This window comes from Topomyia yanbarensis, chromosome 3, assembly GCF_030247195.1.
Source record: "Topomyia yanbarensis strain Yona2022 chromosome 3, ASM3024719v1, whole genome shotgun sequence".
Lineage (NCBI taxonomy): Eukaryota > Metazoa > Arthropoda > Insecta > Diptera > Culicidae > Topomyia > Topomyia yanbarensis.
This window is the reverse complement of record NC_080672.1, coordinates 403,818,358-403,838,580: the sequence shown is the minus strand read 5'-3', so window position 1 is coordinate 403,838,580 and position 20,223 is coordinate 403,818,358. Positions and strand designations below refer to the sequence as shown.

The 20,223-nt window shown below is 39.2% G+C and overlaps 2 protein-coding genes across 2 annotated transcripts; both read left to right on the top strand.

The window, feature by feature from the left end:
• Positions 1-7,373: 7,373 nt before the first annotated feature.
• LOC131688338 (putative sodium/calcium exchanger 7) lies at positions 7,374-9,528 on the top strand. The gene is made up of 7 exons (XM_058972540.1): positions 7,374-7,460; positions 7,518-7,738; positions 7,826-8,241; positions 8,302-8,694; positions 8,756-9,109; positions 9,165-9,232; positions 9,292-9,528. Exons 1-7 carry the CDS (start codon positions 7,374-7,376, stop codon positions 9,511-9,513), a joined length of 1,761 nt encoding a protein of 586 aa, XP_058828523.1. The 3' UTR covers positions 9,514-9,528.
• Positions 9,529-9,705: 177 nt separating this feature from the next.
• Positions 9,706-20,219, top strand: LOC131688337 (probable peroxisomal acyl-coenzyme A oxidase 1; the record flags this gene model as incomplete). Its single annotated transcript, XM_058972539.1, has 6 exons — positions 9,706-10,068; positions 18,450-18,612; positions 18,670-18,962; positions 19,020-19,425; positions 19,544-19,897; positions 19,958-20,219. Coding segments are annotated over exons 1-6 (1,602 nt in total), but the record flags the coding sequence as incomplete, so codon positions are not given.
• Between the last annotated feature and the right edge of the window lie 4 nt (positions 20,220-20,223).

Genomic DNA, 20,223 nt, shown 5'->3' with positions numbered 1-20,223 from the left:
CCGCGGCTCATGTTTGTTCCTACGGTATCACATCCTTAGTGTAGGTACTCGCCGGTGTCGCTGTGATCCATTAACTCACTCAGGAGTGTGTTTAGAAGAAACATTACGTAGCTGAAGAGAAGTAAAAATGTTAAACTTACTCGGGTATGGAATTTGCAGAAGAGAAGCGTCAACAAAATCAGTAAAGAAGTGATTACAATGTAAGCACCACAAGTTTGTCCAGATGTGCCATCTCGAATTTTGCGGTCAATGTTTGTAACTGTATCTATAGCATGTCTAAAAAAAGAAAAAGTTTTAAATCTACGATAAGGACCATTTAAACTACCAACTGAACAAAGGCATGCAGCGAAAGCAAGTCTTGGGTAACCTTTTCTAGTCAACTCCAGATTATTGTTCACATCGACCCAGCAATTTGCTCAAGATAGATAATATATCATATCTTCGTGTTTTGTTTGTGTAGGTATAAGTGCGATTCAATATTTAAAATTGAAAAAATTTGTGCAAAAATGAAATACGAAAAAGCAGAATATTGAACGGCATTTTATTGCCATGGGAGGTTGGACGATGGCTTTAGTTGCCAGAATCACGCAAGCAACTTTTCCATTGTAACTGGTAACCAGAGTCAAAAATATTCAAATTTATTGAAAGAAAATTGATCGAATTGACGAAGATGAAAACGACAAACGAACAAACCGCCCATTCATCCATGCAGATTTTCATTCGTCTTCGATTATTACACAAAGCGGCCGTGCAGCAACGAATCAAACGCATCAAAGTAGGCCCTGGCACAATGTAGGCGATGATGATTGTTGTTTCATATGCTTTAATGGCATTTGAAAACGTTTTCCTATGTAATTAGTGAAATGAATATATTGCACGATATTCAACTGAATGAATAACATGGATATTTGAATGAATATTTTTTCTATTCACCGCGAGTCGCATCAGGTTCATTTTCAGCAGTCAAAAAAGAGCTTCAATTATTTTTAACTCTGCTGAAAACACTCAACTAGATAAATACTTCTGCACTCCAGAATTTGATCAAAATATAAATTGAACAGTACTTCTGTTGGCCATTCAATCTAAACCAATTTTTTTTATTAAGATTTATATAACTATTTTCACAGGCCCGTCACCTAGTGACTAGGCTGTGAGAATAGGGCCCCCTTTTGTCATTGTCACTATGTTCGCCCTTCCCGACTGCGTCCAGATAAGGACCCTCTAAGTCCAACCGTTAATATGATCCACCGGGCTTCTCCACAGGCAGGCGCCTGCTGTTATCTAGTCCCCTGAGCTTCAGGCAGAGAATTAAAAGGAAATGAAGGGAGATTAGAGTTGCATGTTATGTCCTCTAGATTGTTCAATTCTATGGAAAATCTGCTTTCATTGTAGTTATCGCCATCGGAAACAAGCCAATTTTACACTAAATCTTATGCCCTACGTCTCCCAGGTTTGAAGTTGATGCAAAACAGAAAAAGCAGTATCGTTCACTAAGGATTGTTCTCTACAACCGTTCCGGATGAGCATGCTTTTGATAATTTTGATTCAAGTCGATACCGATTGATGTTGTAAAATGTAAAATGGTAAATTTCTCAAAACCATATATCTTACAGATGATAAATCCCCCAAATGAATGATAGTATTTTCAGGTGCCGTAAGAGGAAATTCAGTTTATAAGCTTCATATTAATATCTAGACTCATTACGGCGAATTCCTTGAACTAACAGAGTCTACACGAACCTGAACACATTGTGCATTCGACTCGATACTGTGCTTAGTCGAACGAAACAATAGAGACGAAAATCCATCCCTCAATTATTTAGCGCTTCGATGTTAACTCCACACCTCGTACCTGAATCAGTTCCACTCACAAGTCGACAATCATTTGAACACATTAGTTAAAGGAGTGTCCACTATCTCTATTCAACACATTTGCTCAAATGGTAGGATGAGTTGGGGCGCGTTTTACTCAACTTTTTAGTTCGCTCAAACGTAGTATTTTACATTTTCCTATTCAGTTTTTTATGGAACTGTTTCTTAGGAACGAAGCAAATATGTTAATACCTATTTAAGCGCAATTCAATGACTATAAGTCGAGTTATTAGCGAAATAGTGTGACAACCTGACTACTGAGATGAATAAGTGCTCGTCTAATCTATTAGATTTTGTTTCCTGTCATGGGAAACTTTGCCATTGCGACCACTTTTCAGGCTCTTCTTTTGTGACTATCGCTGTGTCTACACATGTAAAAAAGCCCGATTTCATTGTAGTTGTAAACGGGTTTGTTTGTTCAGATGTACTACATTAAGGGGTTATATATGTTGAAATGCGCGAAAAAAGGGAAAAGTTTGAATTTTTATAAAGGTATGTAGCCATATTTTTATGAAATACTTGTTATACGTTTAGCGTAGTCAATGTCCAATTTGCAAAATCCACTTGAGAAAATAAAAAAAAAATGAAAATTGTCGAAGATATACACTCATGCAAAAAATACACCGAATTTCATAGGAATATCGTATAATTTTTAGCCACAAGTAGCACGTATGTAAATCATAAGATTTTCTTATGAAACGGCATTTATTTGGTCAAATCGGTTTGCTATGGTTTCATGTTCCATACGGCATCTTTGAATTATCATAAGACATATGTTATGAGAATCATAAGATGCTCGTATGATACTCGAACGACTGGCATATGCAATAACTTGTAAAATGTTAAGGTAATCATACAAGTCGTATGTTTTTCATACTAATCTTATGAAAACATAGTTTTGTTACTTTTCTAGTCTTCATAAGATGAATCTTATGAATTTCGCTATGCATTTTGCCTTAGTGTAGTAATTTCCGCAAAACGCGTTTTTTTTAAAGAGGTTTGCTGTGACTACGATTCCAGTCCAACAGCTCAACAGAAACCATTGAACTAAAAAAAAAATCATTAGTAAATGTACCTGTGGTGTCCTTAAACGATCGATTAAAAAATAATTTCTTCTTTTTGGAAACGGGGACGATTTTTCCAAAAAAATCACTATTTTCACCTGGAAAAAATTATTAAAAAATTCATAACAATAATATGAAAATTTTGACGAAAAAATGGAATCGTTCAAGGACACGGCAGCTAAATTACGAACAAGCCAAAAAAAAGTTTTTAAATCGGTTGAAAACTTTTCCGGCAATCGTAGTCACCGCAAAGATTCTTTTGGGAAACATGATTTAAAGATAATCGCGTTTAAAGTTTCAAGTATAAGCAACACCTCCATAAGGGAGCAAGATGAAAAACGCTATAACTTTGCGTCCACAACCGAGGGTCTGCCCCAAAGGGAAAAAGAGCGTGTCCGGATAAGAATAAGAAGAGTGGCAGATTTGACAAACGCAAAACAGATTCAAGATAATCTGCATAAGGTGTATGCATGTGTGCACACAAATATTTTTGGTGGCAAACGCTTTGAGAGGCTGAAAGCACTAGTTTCTATATTCAAAACATTGTTTTAATTAATTTCGTTTTTATTAACCTCTTTTTTGGGAAGTGGATCAGTATTTACGCAATGTCGATCTTGCCAATCGTAAAACCAAAACTCTCGCTTTACGTATGCCTATATCTTATCCGGTACCATCTTGGGTTTTCACGTCATTTGCAGTTTGACAAGACCAAAATTTGGCAAGACCATAATTTGATGTTGGAACGGTCTATCCCTGAGAATGATCATAGGAAGGGCAATCCCTCGTCCACAACACAATCGATTTTTTGGCCGACCTAAACATATATAACCCCTTAACAATACAGATGAGCTCTACAATTTCGGTCCTTGCAGATTTCTGAGTAGGTGTATATTGCACATACCACTTTTTGTAAAGCTGTAGACCAATTTTCCGTGGCAGACTATTCACTGAACCTTAGTTTTTTTTTTGTTTGAACGGTCTTTGGTTTACTTTCGGGTCCGCATACACTGGGGGTATAAATTAATTGTGGTGTAGCGTTGCTCTTGTAGTACCAATAAGCTGTCCTTGGTGTGAGGCCCCAAGTTTTCCCGAAAAGTTTACAGCACGTCCAAAGTACCGTTGTTGCTTTATTAACGGCGTATGTCAGGTGCGAGTTCCAAATATGTGTTTGGTCTAGGATGACATCCTAGGTGTTTCGCGCCGCCATCTGCATAGTTAATTGTAGTTCCATTGCAAGCTGCGAGAATCCTCCCAATGTAAAACGGTTCAATGACCTTTTTGGAAAACTTGTTCATGGCTGATCAAATTAAAGCAGTACAGTTTCATGTCTTCCCTTATCATAAGGACTAAATCGAAGGTTTTTGCGATGAATGCCACTAAGATATGCAGGGCTGTTTCCGTTGATTGAACCCTTTCGATACACATACTGGAACTTATCGAGCGAAATTATAAGCGCTCTATTCGAGTGCAGTAGTCCGGTATTTTTTGCCTTAGTTTCACTATTATTTATGTGAAAGTAATAGGTCTGGGTAAATTCCGCGAATACAATTTGCAGCCTCACCATATGTTTGAGGATTTCAAGGTGGTGTACGATTCGGTGAAACTAAACGAAAATCCTATGCAAACCGCGAACCGCTCGAGAAGAGCTTCGCGAACGAAGCCATCCGCGTTGGGGAAGGAAAAAATTAAAACACAACTGATGTGCTTCTTCGTTGGTTGTTATAGCTTTGAATCGCATGTGTCCGTAACGACAGGTTGCTAGGTATCATTTTCGAAGCTAACAAAATGCATCACAACTGAAGAAAGCTTGCTTGCGAAGCGCGAACGATCGGTTCACGATGCGATTTTTCCCATGCTTGCGAACAGTGACACTAAATCAAAGCGAATGATGTACAAACTTCAGTTCAAACATCCGTGTACGAAAGAGTAAACTGGTGCCAGGAACCTGTGTGTACGACAGATGTACACACACCGTGTTCGTACGTGGGGTTCGGTTGTGCAGCTTTACAATTTGCTCGTCTTTTGTACAAAATAGCGTTTTCGGGTTTGTACACGACATGTAGGTTTAACATTACCACAGAACTAGAGCGAACATTGTGTTGGATGTTCATTTGGGAAGACTGCCACGAACTGTATCAAGAATACAAACATTCTCATGTCGGATGGCTGACAAAACACAGCGGACTATATTGGGCTAGATATGTAGTGAAAATGCTGGAAGAGAGGCCAGCTAAAGTTATGTTCAGCTGAGAACCTGGAAGATATCGTCGACTTCGGGAAGACTCTGCATTTGCTTGCTGTGTGCAATCGAGGAAGATGAGCCTGTGGAAAGCATTCAAAGATACTGGAGAATAGCCGCCAAATATCGAGTAACCTGGAAATCTAAAATACATTGCATTTTTAAAGTCGCCGTAGTCGTGTCCTGTGCACAACAAATTAATTTTTTATGGGCATAGTTGTAGGCTTGCGTAGACCAGCTAAGAAGTATAGAACAGAACATATTTTTTGTATTTTTGGAAAAGTATATTGAAAAGTGACGTAGAGTTACTGTGCCCTAATTCATCTTAGCACCGCTATTCATCCCACCCATTTGAACACATTAGTTAGAGCAGTGTGTGCTATCTCTTTTCAACGCATGAGCTCAAATCTCGACAAACATATGATTACGGCTTAAAAGCCAACTGTCAAAATTCTCTTTGAAAGGAAATTCCGGACAAACCGTTACTCGCCAATCAACGATATTGGTAGTAAACAAAAGAGAAAAGTTTTCTCTTTCATTAACTGCTATCAAATATGTTTAGCCATTAACGGTTTGTCCGGAATTTCCTTTCAAAGAGAATTTTGACAGTTGGCTTTTAAGCCGTCATCATATGTTTGGCGACAAATGGTAGGATGAATAAGGGTGCGTTGTATTTGATTTTTCGCTTCGCACTAACGCGAGTATTTTACATTTTCCAAGCCAGATCTCTTATTGATCTGCTTCTTAAGAACGAAGCAAAGATGTTGATACCTATTTAACCGCAATCCAATCAGTGAAAGCCGAGTTATCAGTGAAATAGTGTGACATCGTTACTAATGAGATGAATAAGGGCACATCTACCCTATTTTGTTTCAGAAGCGTTACTTTTTCAAAGCGTTTGTGCACGATATCTCCATAATAAATTCACCGATTGATCTGATTTCTTCCAAGAATTCTGTTGGTATATAAAACTAGCGAGCAAAAAGTATAATTTCCATGTAGATTAAAACCCGTTCGTTCACGAACTTGCCTTTATAGGAAGAATGAGCTCTTGAAAAGAATCATATCGTAAGATTATTGATTTTGGAAATATCACGAAAAAATACCAAATAACACCAAATTAAGATTTTTTGGTTGTATAACCCTTTAAATTTAACGCTCTATTTGCAAATTTGTTACTAACTTGTTCCAGAAATCACTTATGAATATATTGCGGATCTGCCTCGGTAAGTTTGTATCTGCAATGAGTAAAAATTAAAATCATAAACGAATATTAGTAAATATCCGTTGAATCGTACAGGTTCTTATCACCATCGCTGCTTGTCGCGACTGTGCACCTTTCTTCTTTGGTAATGGATTCTTTGCTAGTGGTGCTGGTTGTTATTTTGGAGGTGCTATGTGTCGCACCTGAGCAATAATTTTGATTATGCAGCAGTTTATGGTTTATAAAACATCTATAACGTAAAGGCTGTGGGTTGATTTTTATTGGGAAAGAAGATCGGTGAACCTATTGACAATCAGAGAAGTAAAGACTTACCATGATTCGACAAAAACATTGAAGATATAGGGACAAATGAGTTTTCAAGTGATTATTCCAGAGAAAATATATTTAATCCAAACGAAAACATATTCCTACTATCAATTTCACAGTACATGAGAAGCATATAATCTATGAAGTTAACGGCATCACATCATTCGGCAGTTTCCGTGACAAAGGCTCCTACAGGTAGACGTGATAGACACAGCCACAAGGTTGCATACTTACAGAGATTAGAAATTGCTTGCGAGCCTCAATATGCGGCGTAATAGCACAGACCAACAGACATAACACTATGAGGAAATTCCCTCGAAAAACATCGATCCGGCAATTTTCCCAGAACGCTTGCTCCACCTTTTATTCACAGTTAGGTTTGGGTTGGGAACAATTTTTCACTAGCGGTCTATCCCTCATATGCTTGTTCATATGTCAGTGGCGCCATAATTGCAAATGTGGCCACAGTCCCCACTACAAATATATTTAAAATGATCATTACAGCGGGCGAAGCATTGTTTTCGAGTGTTATGTCTGTTAGTCTGTGGTAATAGTTTGAGTTTTCCGAGTTTTCGTCTTGCAATATTTTCGTGAGAAATAACAGAATTTATAAAAAAACAAAGTAGGCTAAACCGGCGACTGCAGACGAAGAAGCCATTTTGAAAATATGTCAACAATTTATGCGAACCTTTCTAGCCCGGAAGTCTTCAAGCGGATCTTGAGACACACCAGTTACGTGTCCGGGGATATTCCTGTAATTTGTAGAAGTGTGTAAATGATTGTCGCATTTTGAAGTTGTCTGTTATTTCAGGACGATTGCAATCAGATTCATAATTTAGCCCCGGTTGATAAATGTGATTTTGTTAAGCGGACTGCTTCTTGCAGCGAAGATGCATACTATTTCGACTACACTTACTTTCTTTTCTGCACAATTGGGAACGAGAATACGGAGCTGTTCAGATTGGGTGCTGTGCTGCTAGTACTTGGATTGCTCATCTGTTTTACAGTGCTGGGAACAACGGCCGATCAGTTGTAAGAATTATTAGATCTTCGCCGATCCAACGACTAGTTGGAGTCAAACTAATTACTTAATTATTAAAAACCATTTCCCGGTTCCAGCTTCTGTCCTGTACTGGCCGTGATCTCGAAAACTCTCAGGGTAAGCGAAACCGTAGCCGGTGTCACAATCCTGGCCTTTGGCAATGGGTCACCGGATCTGTTCACGGCAATTAGCAATCCCCTTAGTGATACGGAAATGATGTTCGGAGAGTTGCTGGGAGCGGCCACGTTTGTGATCGGTGTAGTGGCTGCTCTTATCCTGGTGATTAGACCATTTCAAACCGATCCCGCTGGGGTCGTGCGGGATGTGCTGTTTTTCCTATTTGCCGTCTGTTGGATTACGATTTGTGCTTACGATGAGAAGTTCCACCTTTCTGATGCTATCGTCGTTGTCATCGTTTATGTGGCTTACCTGACGATTGTGTTGATAGATTTTTTTCTGAGGAAGAGGAAGCTACACGCGGTGGAGTCCAGGAGTAACATCTCTCACCACTCGGTCATGATCTCCAATTAATGATATCGTTGATTTGTTTCAGTTTCACTGAGTGGGGAACTGCCGGCGGCAGATTCGTACTACAATCAACTACGAGGAGAGACGGAAATTATCATACGACCAAGGAATCCTTCATTGGGTTCTGAAGTTGACATATCCAGAAATCGTGTGAGCGTTTTTGTGAACGAAAGGCCATCTAAAAACTATCATCTATTCAAGGATTTCTACGAACATCTTAATCCAATAGACATTGATGAGTGGGAGGTAGCTGGGTGGTGTGGAAGAACTTTCACCATTTTGAAAATACCCATTCGTTTAGTTTTGACTTTAATTATTCCCGTAGTGGATTATACCGTCGAGCGGCACGGTTGGTGCAAACTGCTAAATATGATTCATTGTTTCACTCTTCCTCTGATATTTCTGAGCATCAGCGGTTGTAAGTTTGAATATGTTATAAATATTTTGCTGGGTTTTATCTTCATTGTTAATTACACTAGGGATTACCGAGAAAATGTTCGACATACCAGTTTTTGCTTGGTTGCTGATATTTTCTTCAATAGTGGTGACCACGATATTCTTCACTTCGCGAACGGATAGACCTCCACGATATCATCTGGTTTACGCGCCACTAGCGTTCGCAGGATCAATAATGATTATCTACGTCATCGCCCAGGAGGTGGTTAGCCTGTTGGTCACTTTGGGTTTGGTACTTAACCTGTCCAAATCAATGCTTGGTTTATCGGTTCTAGCCTGGGGAAACAGCATTGGAGATATGTTTTCAAACATTACCCTAGCGAAGCAGGGTTACGGAAAAATGGCTTTTGCGGCGTGCATGGGAGGACCACTATTTAGTAACATTAATGTTAGAATGCAGGATGATTAAATATTAATATATTTCTGTTTCAGACCTTTGCCTTGGACTGGGTATCACCATAATTGTGAAGGCTCTCAAAAGAGCGGACCACGTAGCTTTCGTAGGCTTATTTCCCAGCCTAGATAATTTTCCATGTTCTAAAGTATTGTTCATTTTCAGTCTCGAGAAGGCGCCATGGGTCTGAATATTGAAGCGTTTCTAGTTCAGCTGCTGGGTACCATTCTCCTGGCGCTATTGTTTACCGGTTTCCAGGGTCGTCGCAGTGTCGGATTTATGATGATTTCCACATATATTGTGTTCTTTTTGTTCTGCTTGTTGGGCGAGTTTGAAATTATCCATCCTTACGGTACGGATCATAATAATGAAGGAGAATTTGTGTAAAATTAAGTAGCAAGAAATATCGATTGTATAATGTAAATAGCAATGCGCCTTCAGTTAGATTGTAATGCTTAAGCTTTTAAGCTCAAATGAAATCTACCGTGCCTTAAGTATGTAGTTCGTTCTCTTTTACTCGGCAGCTAGACGCAGAAGACTGAGGTCAAGTTAGTGACTTGCGGCTTCAATTCGGTCAACTGCAGCTATCAGTAGGGGACCGGTGGTTTGCACCTTCAGTTGAATGGTGTAGGTTGTGATAAGCGAACGTAAAATTCAGCGGCAGAAGGCTTGAATGATTTGTGATATTGAAAGACTGATTATATTTAACAGTTTGTGGATAACTTCTTGCGCTTTGCGCTGTTAGAACAGTTTTTGTTTCAAGACGTCACAGAAAGTGCAATTGAATAAGTACGTACGTACGCGATTGGTAATTAACAATGCCGTCTGCAGTTGTCAACAAAGATCTTCAGCATGAACGCAGCAAGTGTAGCTTCAACCAGGAAGAGTTCACCGTCTGGTGGGTCGGTGGTAGAGAGAAGCTGAATGATAAGCGATCATTAGGTTAGTGAAGTGGTGTGAGAATTGGTCATCTAATCTCACTGACATAATAAAAATATGCCAGTTCATCGTGTGTTTTTGGTGTTCCTCTGCATTTAAGACAATAATATTGTGGTAGTAGCAATGATAAAAAATGAAAACCCCTTGCAATCTCTTGGCTTATCTGTTGTCCGTCCCGTGCAAATGTAAATACATTTGAAACGAAAAATTGCAAACGATCTTAGAAATTCTGATAATAGGGGAGAAGCGCTGTTCTTCACCCACTCTTTATTTTTTGCCACCCTAGCACATAATTTGATAATTATTGTTATATTTACGATATGAATTGATATTTCAGGCATATTTTGAAGAGCCAACTCGGACAACAAAAATTCACAAGTTACATACATTTATACAAAATGTTCCATAAATAATTTTCGATAATATATGATGAGTGTTTAAATAATATATATAATAATATATAAGGATATATGATAGTTTGCTACTATCTCCATTATTTTGATGTACAATGGCAAAATTACTTCAAATTTTAGACCGGTTTCAAAGTTCGCCACTTGCCGAATCTCATGTCTCTCTTCCTGTCCCCAGGCAACTTCTTCTTCCAGAACGTCACCAAGTTTAGCCGGTAATTGTGAAATTAACAAGTTATCGGAACGTTGTTGGGCATTTTGAGGCGGGAGCGAAATTGTAGAGCAAATCTGACCACAGATTGAATCTAGGCAGACCCGTAACGTGCGGTTGGCCTGGTTGACCTCCACCAAGGGCGCCAATCTTAGAGGGCGCTGGAATGTTGATCTGCTTTAGCTTTATAAAATTTGTACTTTATGTGTATTTTATGGTGTGCTTTTTTAAGTATTATCCGAACTTCTGTTTGCTTGGGTACCATGGGCGCCAGAAGACCACACAATGGTCCAGCCAGTCCCATTCGGATTTATTTACAATAAATGGTGTCGTTCTCAAACGTAAAGTGGATAAATTAATAAGCAACAAACGTGTTTGAGCTGCACGACACGAAAATTCCAACTGTAAAGAATTTAAATTGAAAAAGGCGGTGGTAAACTTCATCGCCCGGGGGAGTTCCACAATATCACAAATTTGCCGACCTATCAGTCCTGCACCCTGGAAAATCTCTGGTCGAAATATCACATAAGGCTTTTGGTGTTTCTGGAAGCCTTTACGAGGTATATCACCAAAGTCACACTGTTTCTGAGCCAATAACGTATAATGATTTGTAGTAGTGAATGGTGTAGCCTTTTTAGTGTTTGTGCGAAGGAGTGCTTTGAGCGTCGTTCAAAAGAACGCTTCAGCTTCCTCGGATGTTGTTTGTACGCGGGGAATGGTAATAGATCATGTGGTCTCACCCCACAGTAAGCACACTTTTCAGTACAATGGCCCATTAGGCTGTATTTTGTGCAGCAATGCATGTCGCAGGGTATAAATAACCGAACAGAAAGACAATCTTTATCGAAGAAGACTTAATTAAACCCAACACAATCCCGCCAATGGTCATTCAACACATTTGTCCTCTCCACCATTTGTTTGTGAAGAGTCACACCCTTTTGTTCCGTCCAGTGCAATTGTCATTTTAAATCTTCGCTCACTGGAGCAAGAGGCCCTTGAAACAGCCAACTTCATGCTTCAGTAGATCATGTGCGATACCAAACTCGAATCGGTGACTACACCGTCGATCTCAACTTTATTAGCGGGCATGTAGTCGCGGTAGTCCTTTATTAAAGAAATGTCGCCAGTAGCGTAATTGCTTGCTTGCTCCAAACGAGTTCAATGTGTATGATTTTAAACGGGAAGTTGGAATCTTTGATGACGAATCTTCTTCGATGTTCGTTTTATCATCTACTGAGTTTTTCAGAAGAGTTTATTTATATACTGGCCTTGAACATAATGCAGTGGTAATTTAGAGAATACGAAAGAAGATACAGAAATAAAGGGGAAATATACTGAATTGAAAGAGAAGTTAGAGGATAAACCAAAAGTCTTCACTTGATGTATGACAGCATGCTATCAATCTCCTTCTCCTTTATCACCAAGAGATCATAAAAGCATCTTTGTTGCATTTGCGTGGGCAAAAAGGTGAATAATGTTTGGAACATAACTGGAATGTCGTGACGGCATTTGGATTAGTAATTCAAATCTACTGATGTACACCGTAATCCACCAACCATATCACAGCTCCAATATTGAACTTCTCGGGATACTGGTATTTATGGCCATCCAAAGTTTTCAAACCGGACATCTGTACGTGAAAAAAAACCGGACATATGTACGTAAAAAAACATCAAACCGGACACATTTAAAAAAAATTACGCCTCAAATATACCTATGCAAAACTTGAGCTTAGTCGGATATGACTGAGGGATCGCGCAAAACCATCAAAGTTCAAAAGTGTACACCAATCCTTCGAAATTTTGTAATCTCGAAAAAAAAACTTATAGAGACTATTGTTTATTTCATTTGACATTTGACAAATCAATTCAACTCAAAAATTGCCTAAGTTCTATAAAGGTAATCTTCAAAAAAAAACTTTCTGGTGATACTAGTTCATGACGGAGGTCTTGTGTACCAATCGACTCATATCAAACGGACTGGGTAAATGTCTGTTATCGAGAAACAATCTTCAACAGACACCGCTGCTTGCTAGCTTTTGATAGTGTCAGATTGGTTTGTAGTAGTTAAGCCTACCGACTTAACGTAAGTCTCTTGTGTCTCGCACAGTCCTCATCCACCCGTTAGGTATTGCTTCAGTGGGGATTGTGCTCTTGCTGTTTTTATTTTGTGTTAATCGTTTATGTGTTTTCCATTGCTGCTATTTCCGACTTGCGGTCCAATCTTCGCGATATATCTGACTTGCACAGGACTGCTGCAAACACTGTCACCTGTTGAGACACGAACCGATCCGGAGGTTTCGGCAACAATGGTTTACATCTCTCTACAACCTTCGCAGGGTTTCTTATGCTTCTTGGCACTACTCGTTCCTAATTATCAGTTAGCTGGCGCTGATAGCTTTTCGGCGGCGGTATTTCTCCTGATACCGATGCCCGTTTCCGCGAGCCATTTAGCTGCTAGCCGCTCCGACGGATTGATCATCGTCGAAAAAACTTCTCCAGACAACGATATCCCGACTTTGTTTTTTTCCTCCTACGCTCCCGTTGCTAGCCCACTAACCGACTATTGATGTATAATTAGTGTTTTCACGACTATTGCTAGTAGGGAAACTTGTCGAAACGTGAACCGATTCAGAGAAGCCGACCAACTCGACATACTCCCCTTTCCAGCTATTCTCGCAAGGTTTCTTCAACGACTTGTTTGTAAAGTTACTGAATTCAAATGACATTTTATATGTCAAAACGACTCCCATCATATTCGAATCCCTCATGGAAGGGGAGGGGGTAGAGACAACATTGTTTTGATTTTCTCAAGAATTTTTAACCCACCCATTCATCACCAAATAGCACTTTAGGTGTTAAGTGCTATTTGGTGACGAATAGGTGTGCAAAAGTGCTCGCAACAAAGCTGAAAACAGTCCCTGCTCTTTTCACACGACCATAGTAAGTATTGATAAATGCGTATAGTATGCTGATTCTAGTAAACCCAGACGTCACCGTATCTGAAAAATAGCGCGGGTTCAGTGTAACTGGTGATTCGTTTCAGTGGAGTCTGTAATTAATATTTCCTTTAACCCTAGAACGTTACACTTGCGTTTTCCACCGTTCTAGTTGCACTGGGGTATAAATGTACCCCATGCATTTGATCGCAATTTTCGCATTTTTTTGAATTGCGAAAACAGCTGTGTAAGTGAAAGTAAAGAATTTATTGAATCAATGATACATAAATTAGTTTGAATAATATAGAAAATGAAAAAATTGCGGTTGATTTTTTTTCACAAAAATTACTATAACTTTGCGAATTTTCAACCGATTTGAAAAAAAATCAAATGATTCTAAAAGTTGAAAAATTTGTCTAGAAATTTAAAATTAAATGTAATTTTGATATTTTTGAAAAAGTTCAGTTATTTTGAAGAGTGAAAGTTTAAAATTCGTATTTTGGAAAATACCACAAAATGGGGTGGAAATTGAAATGAAAAAATATTTCTGACCAGTACTACATTGGCAACACGAAACGTTACTGTTACAGCAGTTATTGTGCGCAAATTATACTTGCGAGCCATTACTTTGAAAAAACTATAAAAAATAAACAATAAAACAATAAAAATCAGCAAAAATTAGAACGATTTTTCGTTCCGCTTCAAAGTTATATTAAATTAATTAAATAAATTATTAACAACGATTATATAATACTAATTGCTACTTACGTAGTAAAACAATCAGTATTTAAACTGGTAGTGTCACGAAACACATTTCTCCTGACAGCGCGAAACCTGACGAAACACTAACGGCAACCGTACACTTGGGTACAAATGTACCCCACGCCAACTTTGACACCTGCTTCCACAAAGGCTATAAGCAAACTTGCTATACCACCTTTTCCTACTCTTACTAGGAACTCTAAATTGAATTATGGTTAGGGTCCCAGGTCGGTAAATGCCGAATTCTCGTTGTTACACGGCTCCAAAGAAGCCGTGGGGTACATTTGTACCCCAGTGCAACGTTTTAGGGTTAAGGTTTATGTTATGACGTAAACCGCAAAACAACATTTTTTTCGAAACTACATAGAAGGTTTCAGTGCAAATTTTGGAAAATATTGTTTAAATGTTGCTTATTTATGTAAAGGTTATCAAAAACAACAGGATAGTCAAGAAAAAATGGAGATATAAGAAGCTCTACGGGAATAATGCAATAAGACGCATCCCATTTCACGTCAATATAGCTATAATGTAATGTGTGTTTTATAAACAAATATTGTGGGTGGCAAAATATAAGACATTAACCCTGCACGTATAGTTGTCTGACTGTGTGAAACTGGCCAGAAAATCACACAAAAGAGGCAAGTTAGGTTATATGGATAGAATTGCCTTTCGCGTGCTGTAAATAATGTCGTTGTACTAGGCTTAATTAAAATTTCAGATTAATCTATTCGTATGTTCTGCTTGTGCAGTCATGTAGATAAACGATGCCGACTAGATGCACCTTTATGGTTGACGATTTATTGTGGTTATACTGTATCACAGAATTACACAATCATTATCACCAACGGGGGGTCAAGATTTTCCGAGTGGCGAATCTTACTGACAAAACGATAAGCTTCATTGTTTTATCACATACTACTGATAGGTGACAACGATTGTTTCGCTTCTTAGTCGTTTTAATGGGGTTTTTAAATTACTTTTTAAAGACGTTTGTTATGCATTCCTATTGTAATCAGCCTTACTCTGCATTAACACGAATATTGTATATTGTGTTGTCTATTTCGAATGTTTTGCATATCTGGCATATCAATAGGTTCGAATAACTTCGATGTTTCGTTAACATTTTCAAACTAACTTTACGTAACCATAAGATATTGAACATTTATATTTTGGAATGGTGAAAATGCTAATTGTGTACGTACTCGCATTCTACGCCTCCCACGGGTGGTACCTTCGCAGGGTTTCTTATGCTTCTTGGTACTACTCGTTCCTAATTATCAGCTAGCTGGCGCTGAGAGCTTTTCGGCGGCGGTATTTCTCCTGATACCGATGCCCGTTTCCGCGAGCCATTTAGCTGCTAGCCACTCCGACGGATTGATCATCGTCGAAAAAATTTCTCCAGACAACGATATCCCGACTTTGTTTTTTTCCTCCTAAGCTCCCGTTGCTAGCCCACTAACCGGCTATTGCTGTATAACTAGTGTTTTCACAACTATTGCTAGTAGGGAAACTTGTCGAAACGTGAACCGATCCAGAGAAGCCGACCAACTCGACATACGCTCCTTTCCAATCATTCTCGCAAAGTTTCTTCAACGACTTGTTTGTAAAGTGACTGAATTCAAATGACATTTTCTATGTCAAAACGACTCCAATCATATTCGAATACCTCATGGGAGGGGAGGGGCTAGAGACAACATTGTTTTGATTTTCTCAAGAATTTTTAGTAACACCTAAAGTGCTATTTGGTGACGAATGGGTGTTCAAATGTGCTCGTAACAAAGCAGATAACAGTCCCTGCTCTTTTCACCCGACCATAGTATGTATTGATAGATGCGCATAGATGATTCTACTAAACCAAGACGCCCACCGAATCTTAAGAATATCGCGGATTCAGCGTAACTGGTGATTCGTTTCAGTGGAGTCTGTAGTTAATATTTCCTTTAAGGTTGTATGTTATGTCGTAAACCGCAAAACAACATTTTTTTCGAAACTCCATAGAAGATTCCCTGTCCCCGGTTTGCAGTGCAAATTTTGGAAAACATTGTTTAAATGTTGCTTATTTATGTAAAGGATATCAAAAACAACAGGATAATCAAGAAAAAATGGAGATAAAGGAAGCTCTACGGGAATAATGCAATAAAACTCATTATTACACGTCAATATAGCTATAATGTGATGTGGGTTTTATAAACAAATATTTTAGGGGGCAAAACATAAGACATGAAGACTGCACGTATAGTTGTCTGACTGTGTGAAACTGGCCAAAAAAACGCAAAAAAGCGGCAAGTTAGTTATTAGAATTGTCTTTCGCGTGCTGTGAATGTCGCTGAACAAGGCTTAATTAAAAGTTCAGATTAATCTATTCGTATGTTCTGCTTGTGCAGTCATGTAGATAAACGATGCCGACTAGATGCACCTTTATGGTTGACGATTTATTGTGGTTATACTGTATCACAGAATTACACAATCATTATCACCAACGGGGGGTCAAGGTTTTCAGAGTGGCGAATCTTACTGACAAAACGATAAGCTTCATTGTTTTATCACATACTACTGATAGGCGACAACGATTGTTTCGCTTCTTAGTCGTTTTAATGGGGTTTTTAAATTACTTTTTAAAGACGTTTGTTATGCATTCCTATTGTAATCAGCCTTACTCTGCATTAACACGAATATTGTATATTGTGTTGTCTATTTCGAATGTTTTGCATATCTGGCATATCAATAGGTTCGAATAACTTCGATGTTTCGTTAGCATTTTCAAACTAACTTTACGTAACCATAAGATATTGAACATTTATATTTTGGAATGGTGAAAATGCTAATTGTGTACGTACTCGCATTCTACGCCTCCCTGGATCAGTCACAATAAACGAATGCACGAATCTTCTGTCGGAATATATAACAAAAATCTGTCTTACTAAAAATTCGTGAAACATAATATTGATTGATTTCAAAGGCTGTAATATTTGGCCATCTGTAAACGAAATAGAATTGATTGGTAGAAAAAAATGTGGCTTACTTCAATGTTGGAAATTGACTTTGTCTAATTTCATCAAATCAGAAATATAAAGAAGTTGAGAACAACACTGAAAGAAACAATGTAACTATTGAAACTGTCGTACGGATGCCTTGCGTGGTGACAGAGGGGAGAGGTGATGGCGGTTCAGTCAAAGCTAAACCATATGCTAAGAATGGCGCTCATGGTGTTGACTGGTGCTTTCGCTACAACTCCAAACATCAAACCATTGCACATACACCTTATACAAGAAGCACTATCATGTGCATACAGACTGCAGGTTACTGGGCTTTGGAACAGTAACAATCTTGACAAACGCAAATGGCATGTTACACTGATGGCTCTCTGGTGGAGGGGCGTGCTGGTGCTGGTGTCTACTGTCGTGAAATGAGACTGGAACAGTCGCACTCGCTAGGTAGATGCTGTACTGTATCTAAAGTAGAAAGTTTCGCGATTATCTGCGAAGTACAATCGGCCCTTCAACAGAGCTTGTCCGGCAAAGTTATACACCCTTATTCTTGTTTACGACGAATGCAAGATTCGTTCGAAAGTGGTTTGTATTCCCGTTTACGACAGCAAAATCAAATGGGCTTACTATTCGTTCAAATCGCTTTCGAACGAATCTTGCATTCGTCGTAAACAAGAATAAGGGTGATAAACTTATGCTCCGATAGTCAGGCTGCAATCAAGACCCCCCTAACAGAGGTGTTTCAAACATAGTCCAGCGAATCTGTTGGAGCTGGTTGAGGTTCGTTAAGTTTACTTTCCTCTTGGGTCATGTTTATTTTTGCATTCCTCGAATCATTTCGTGTCGTTACATTAAACACACCTACGACCGAGTCAGTCTGCCATTACATACTCGATGATATCTCTGCTGGTTGTGGTCGTAAGTCTGAACACCAAAAAAAAAAAAAAATTCGAACGTAAACGTCTTGTTTGATATACTCAGGTACAAAAAAATCAGGTGGGTTAGATTTTTAGCATCGCAGAGTAACTGAAACCAAATTTTAAATTGATTTGTGTTTACACTTGTTATGTCTTCAGAGAATTTCTTCGCGAACCAACCAGAGTTTCATGACGATGTGCCGTTGCACTTCGCCTCATACAAGGAAAAGTATGAAGAAACCATACGCAAAGCAACAGTAATATTTACTAAAGTACGCCAGTTTCTACAAAAGCAAGGAAGATATGATGCTAAGAATTATATGTGAGTATATACAACTTAAAAATTACTGACACAGCCTACAATCATGTTTTTCATCAGTGAATTCTGGGACTTTCTGCTCGGAACCGGCCTCATCAAGGAGGGCAATCCGTTTAGGCTTCAGTTTGATATGTTTATCCCGGCCATCGTCGGTCACGCCAATGCCGAACAACAAGCCAAATGGTTGGACAGGGCGCTCAATTGGGAAATTCTTGGCTCGTACGCACAGACCGAACTTGGACATGGAACGTTTCTTCGCGGATTGGAGACTACGGCTACCTTCGATCATGAAACTGATGAGTTTGTACTGGATAGTCCTACGTTGACCGCTTACAAGTGGTGGCCGGGTGCTTGTAAGCTCTTCCTTCGTTAAGTTTCAAGTTCCAATTAAACAATTTAGATCGTTTTAGTGGGTCATACAGTGAACTACACCGTTGTCATGGCGCAATTGTATTCGAAGGGAACGTGTTACGGTGTTCATCCATTTATGGTACAGCTTCGCGACGAGGATACACATATGCCCCTACCTGGTGTGGATGTTGGTGAAATTGGAGATAAAATAGGTTACAAAGGGGTAAATAATGGATACCTCGGTTTTAACAAATATCGAATTCCTCGAAACAATATGTTGATGAGGAATGCACAGCTGTTGAGGGACGGTTCGTATGTGAAGCCAGTTTCTTCGGTGCTGACCTATGGTACTATGGTTTTCGTTCGGGTGATCATCGTTAAAGCGATGGCCTACGAGTTGTCTAAGACGGCCACAATCGCGGTGAGGTATTCTTGCGTTCGTCGACAAAGTCCTATTAATCCTGAGTAAGTAAAACTTTGGGTACTTAACCTTCCGGTACTGGTTAATCGTTCTGGGAGCCAAAAACGTGACTTCCGGAGGGTAAAATCCTGCCGGGTGTCTCATTCCTTTTTATCCTTATAGTCAACCAGAAGTTCAAGTAATAGATCATTTGACTCAACAAGGAAAACTACTGCCACTGGTGGCTAAGGCAATTGCACTGAAACTGGCAGCTGACAATCTATGGCAAATGTATCAGGAGACGACTTCCGAATTGGATTCTGGGAATTTAAATCGTTTACCGGAGCTTCATGCTATTTCGTGTTGCTTGAAGTCGGTGTCTACCGCTGATGCTGCCAAAGGAATGGAGGTGTGCCGTTTGGCTTGTGGCGGCCACGGATATCTGTCGTGCGCGAATTTCATGACTTTTTATAGTGTTGCTACGGCCGCTTCTACGTATGAAGGAGAAAATACGGTGATGTTGCTGCAAACCTCAAGGTACAATCAATCAAGTTCATCTTAATGCCACTATTACATTATTTTTATTTTTTTTCTCAGATATTTGATCAAATCTTGGAGCCAAGCACTCAAACGCCAGAAGCTGAGTGGAACGGTCCAGTATTTGAGCGAATATATCGGTAAAGCCACCAAACGATTTGCCTGGAGTGATTCTGTTGCGGTTATTATTCTGGCTTTCCAGTCGATTACTGCCAATAAGTTACGCTTGGCATACAATCACATTGAAAGTCGCAAAAAGGCCGGTTACACACCGGAGGAAGCTACCAACATGGCCGGTTTGGAACTAGCACGGGTTGCGGAACTCC

Excerpts from the sequence above, each read along its gene's own strand:
- LOC131688338 (XM_058972540.1), top strand. The coding sequence starts at position 7,374 with ATGTCAACAATTTATGCGAACCTTTCTAGCCCGGAAGTCTTCAAGCGG. Across the intron at positions 7,739-7,825 it reads GGAACAACGGCCGATCAGTT|CTTCTGTCCTGTACTGGCCG; the intron begins GTAAGAATTATT and ends TCCCGGTTCCAG. Across the intron at positions 8,695-8,755 it reads ATTTCTGAGCATCAGCGGTT|GGATTACCGAGAAAATGTTC; the intron begins GTAAGTTTGAAT and ends TAATTACACTAG.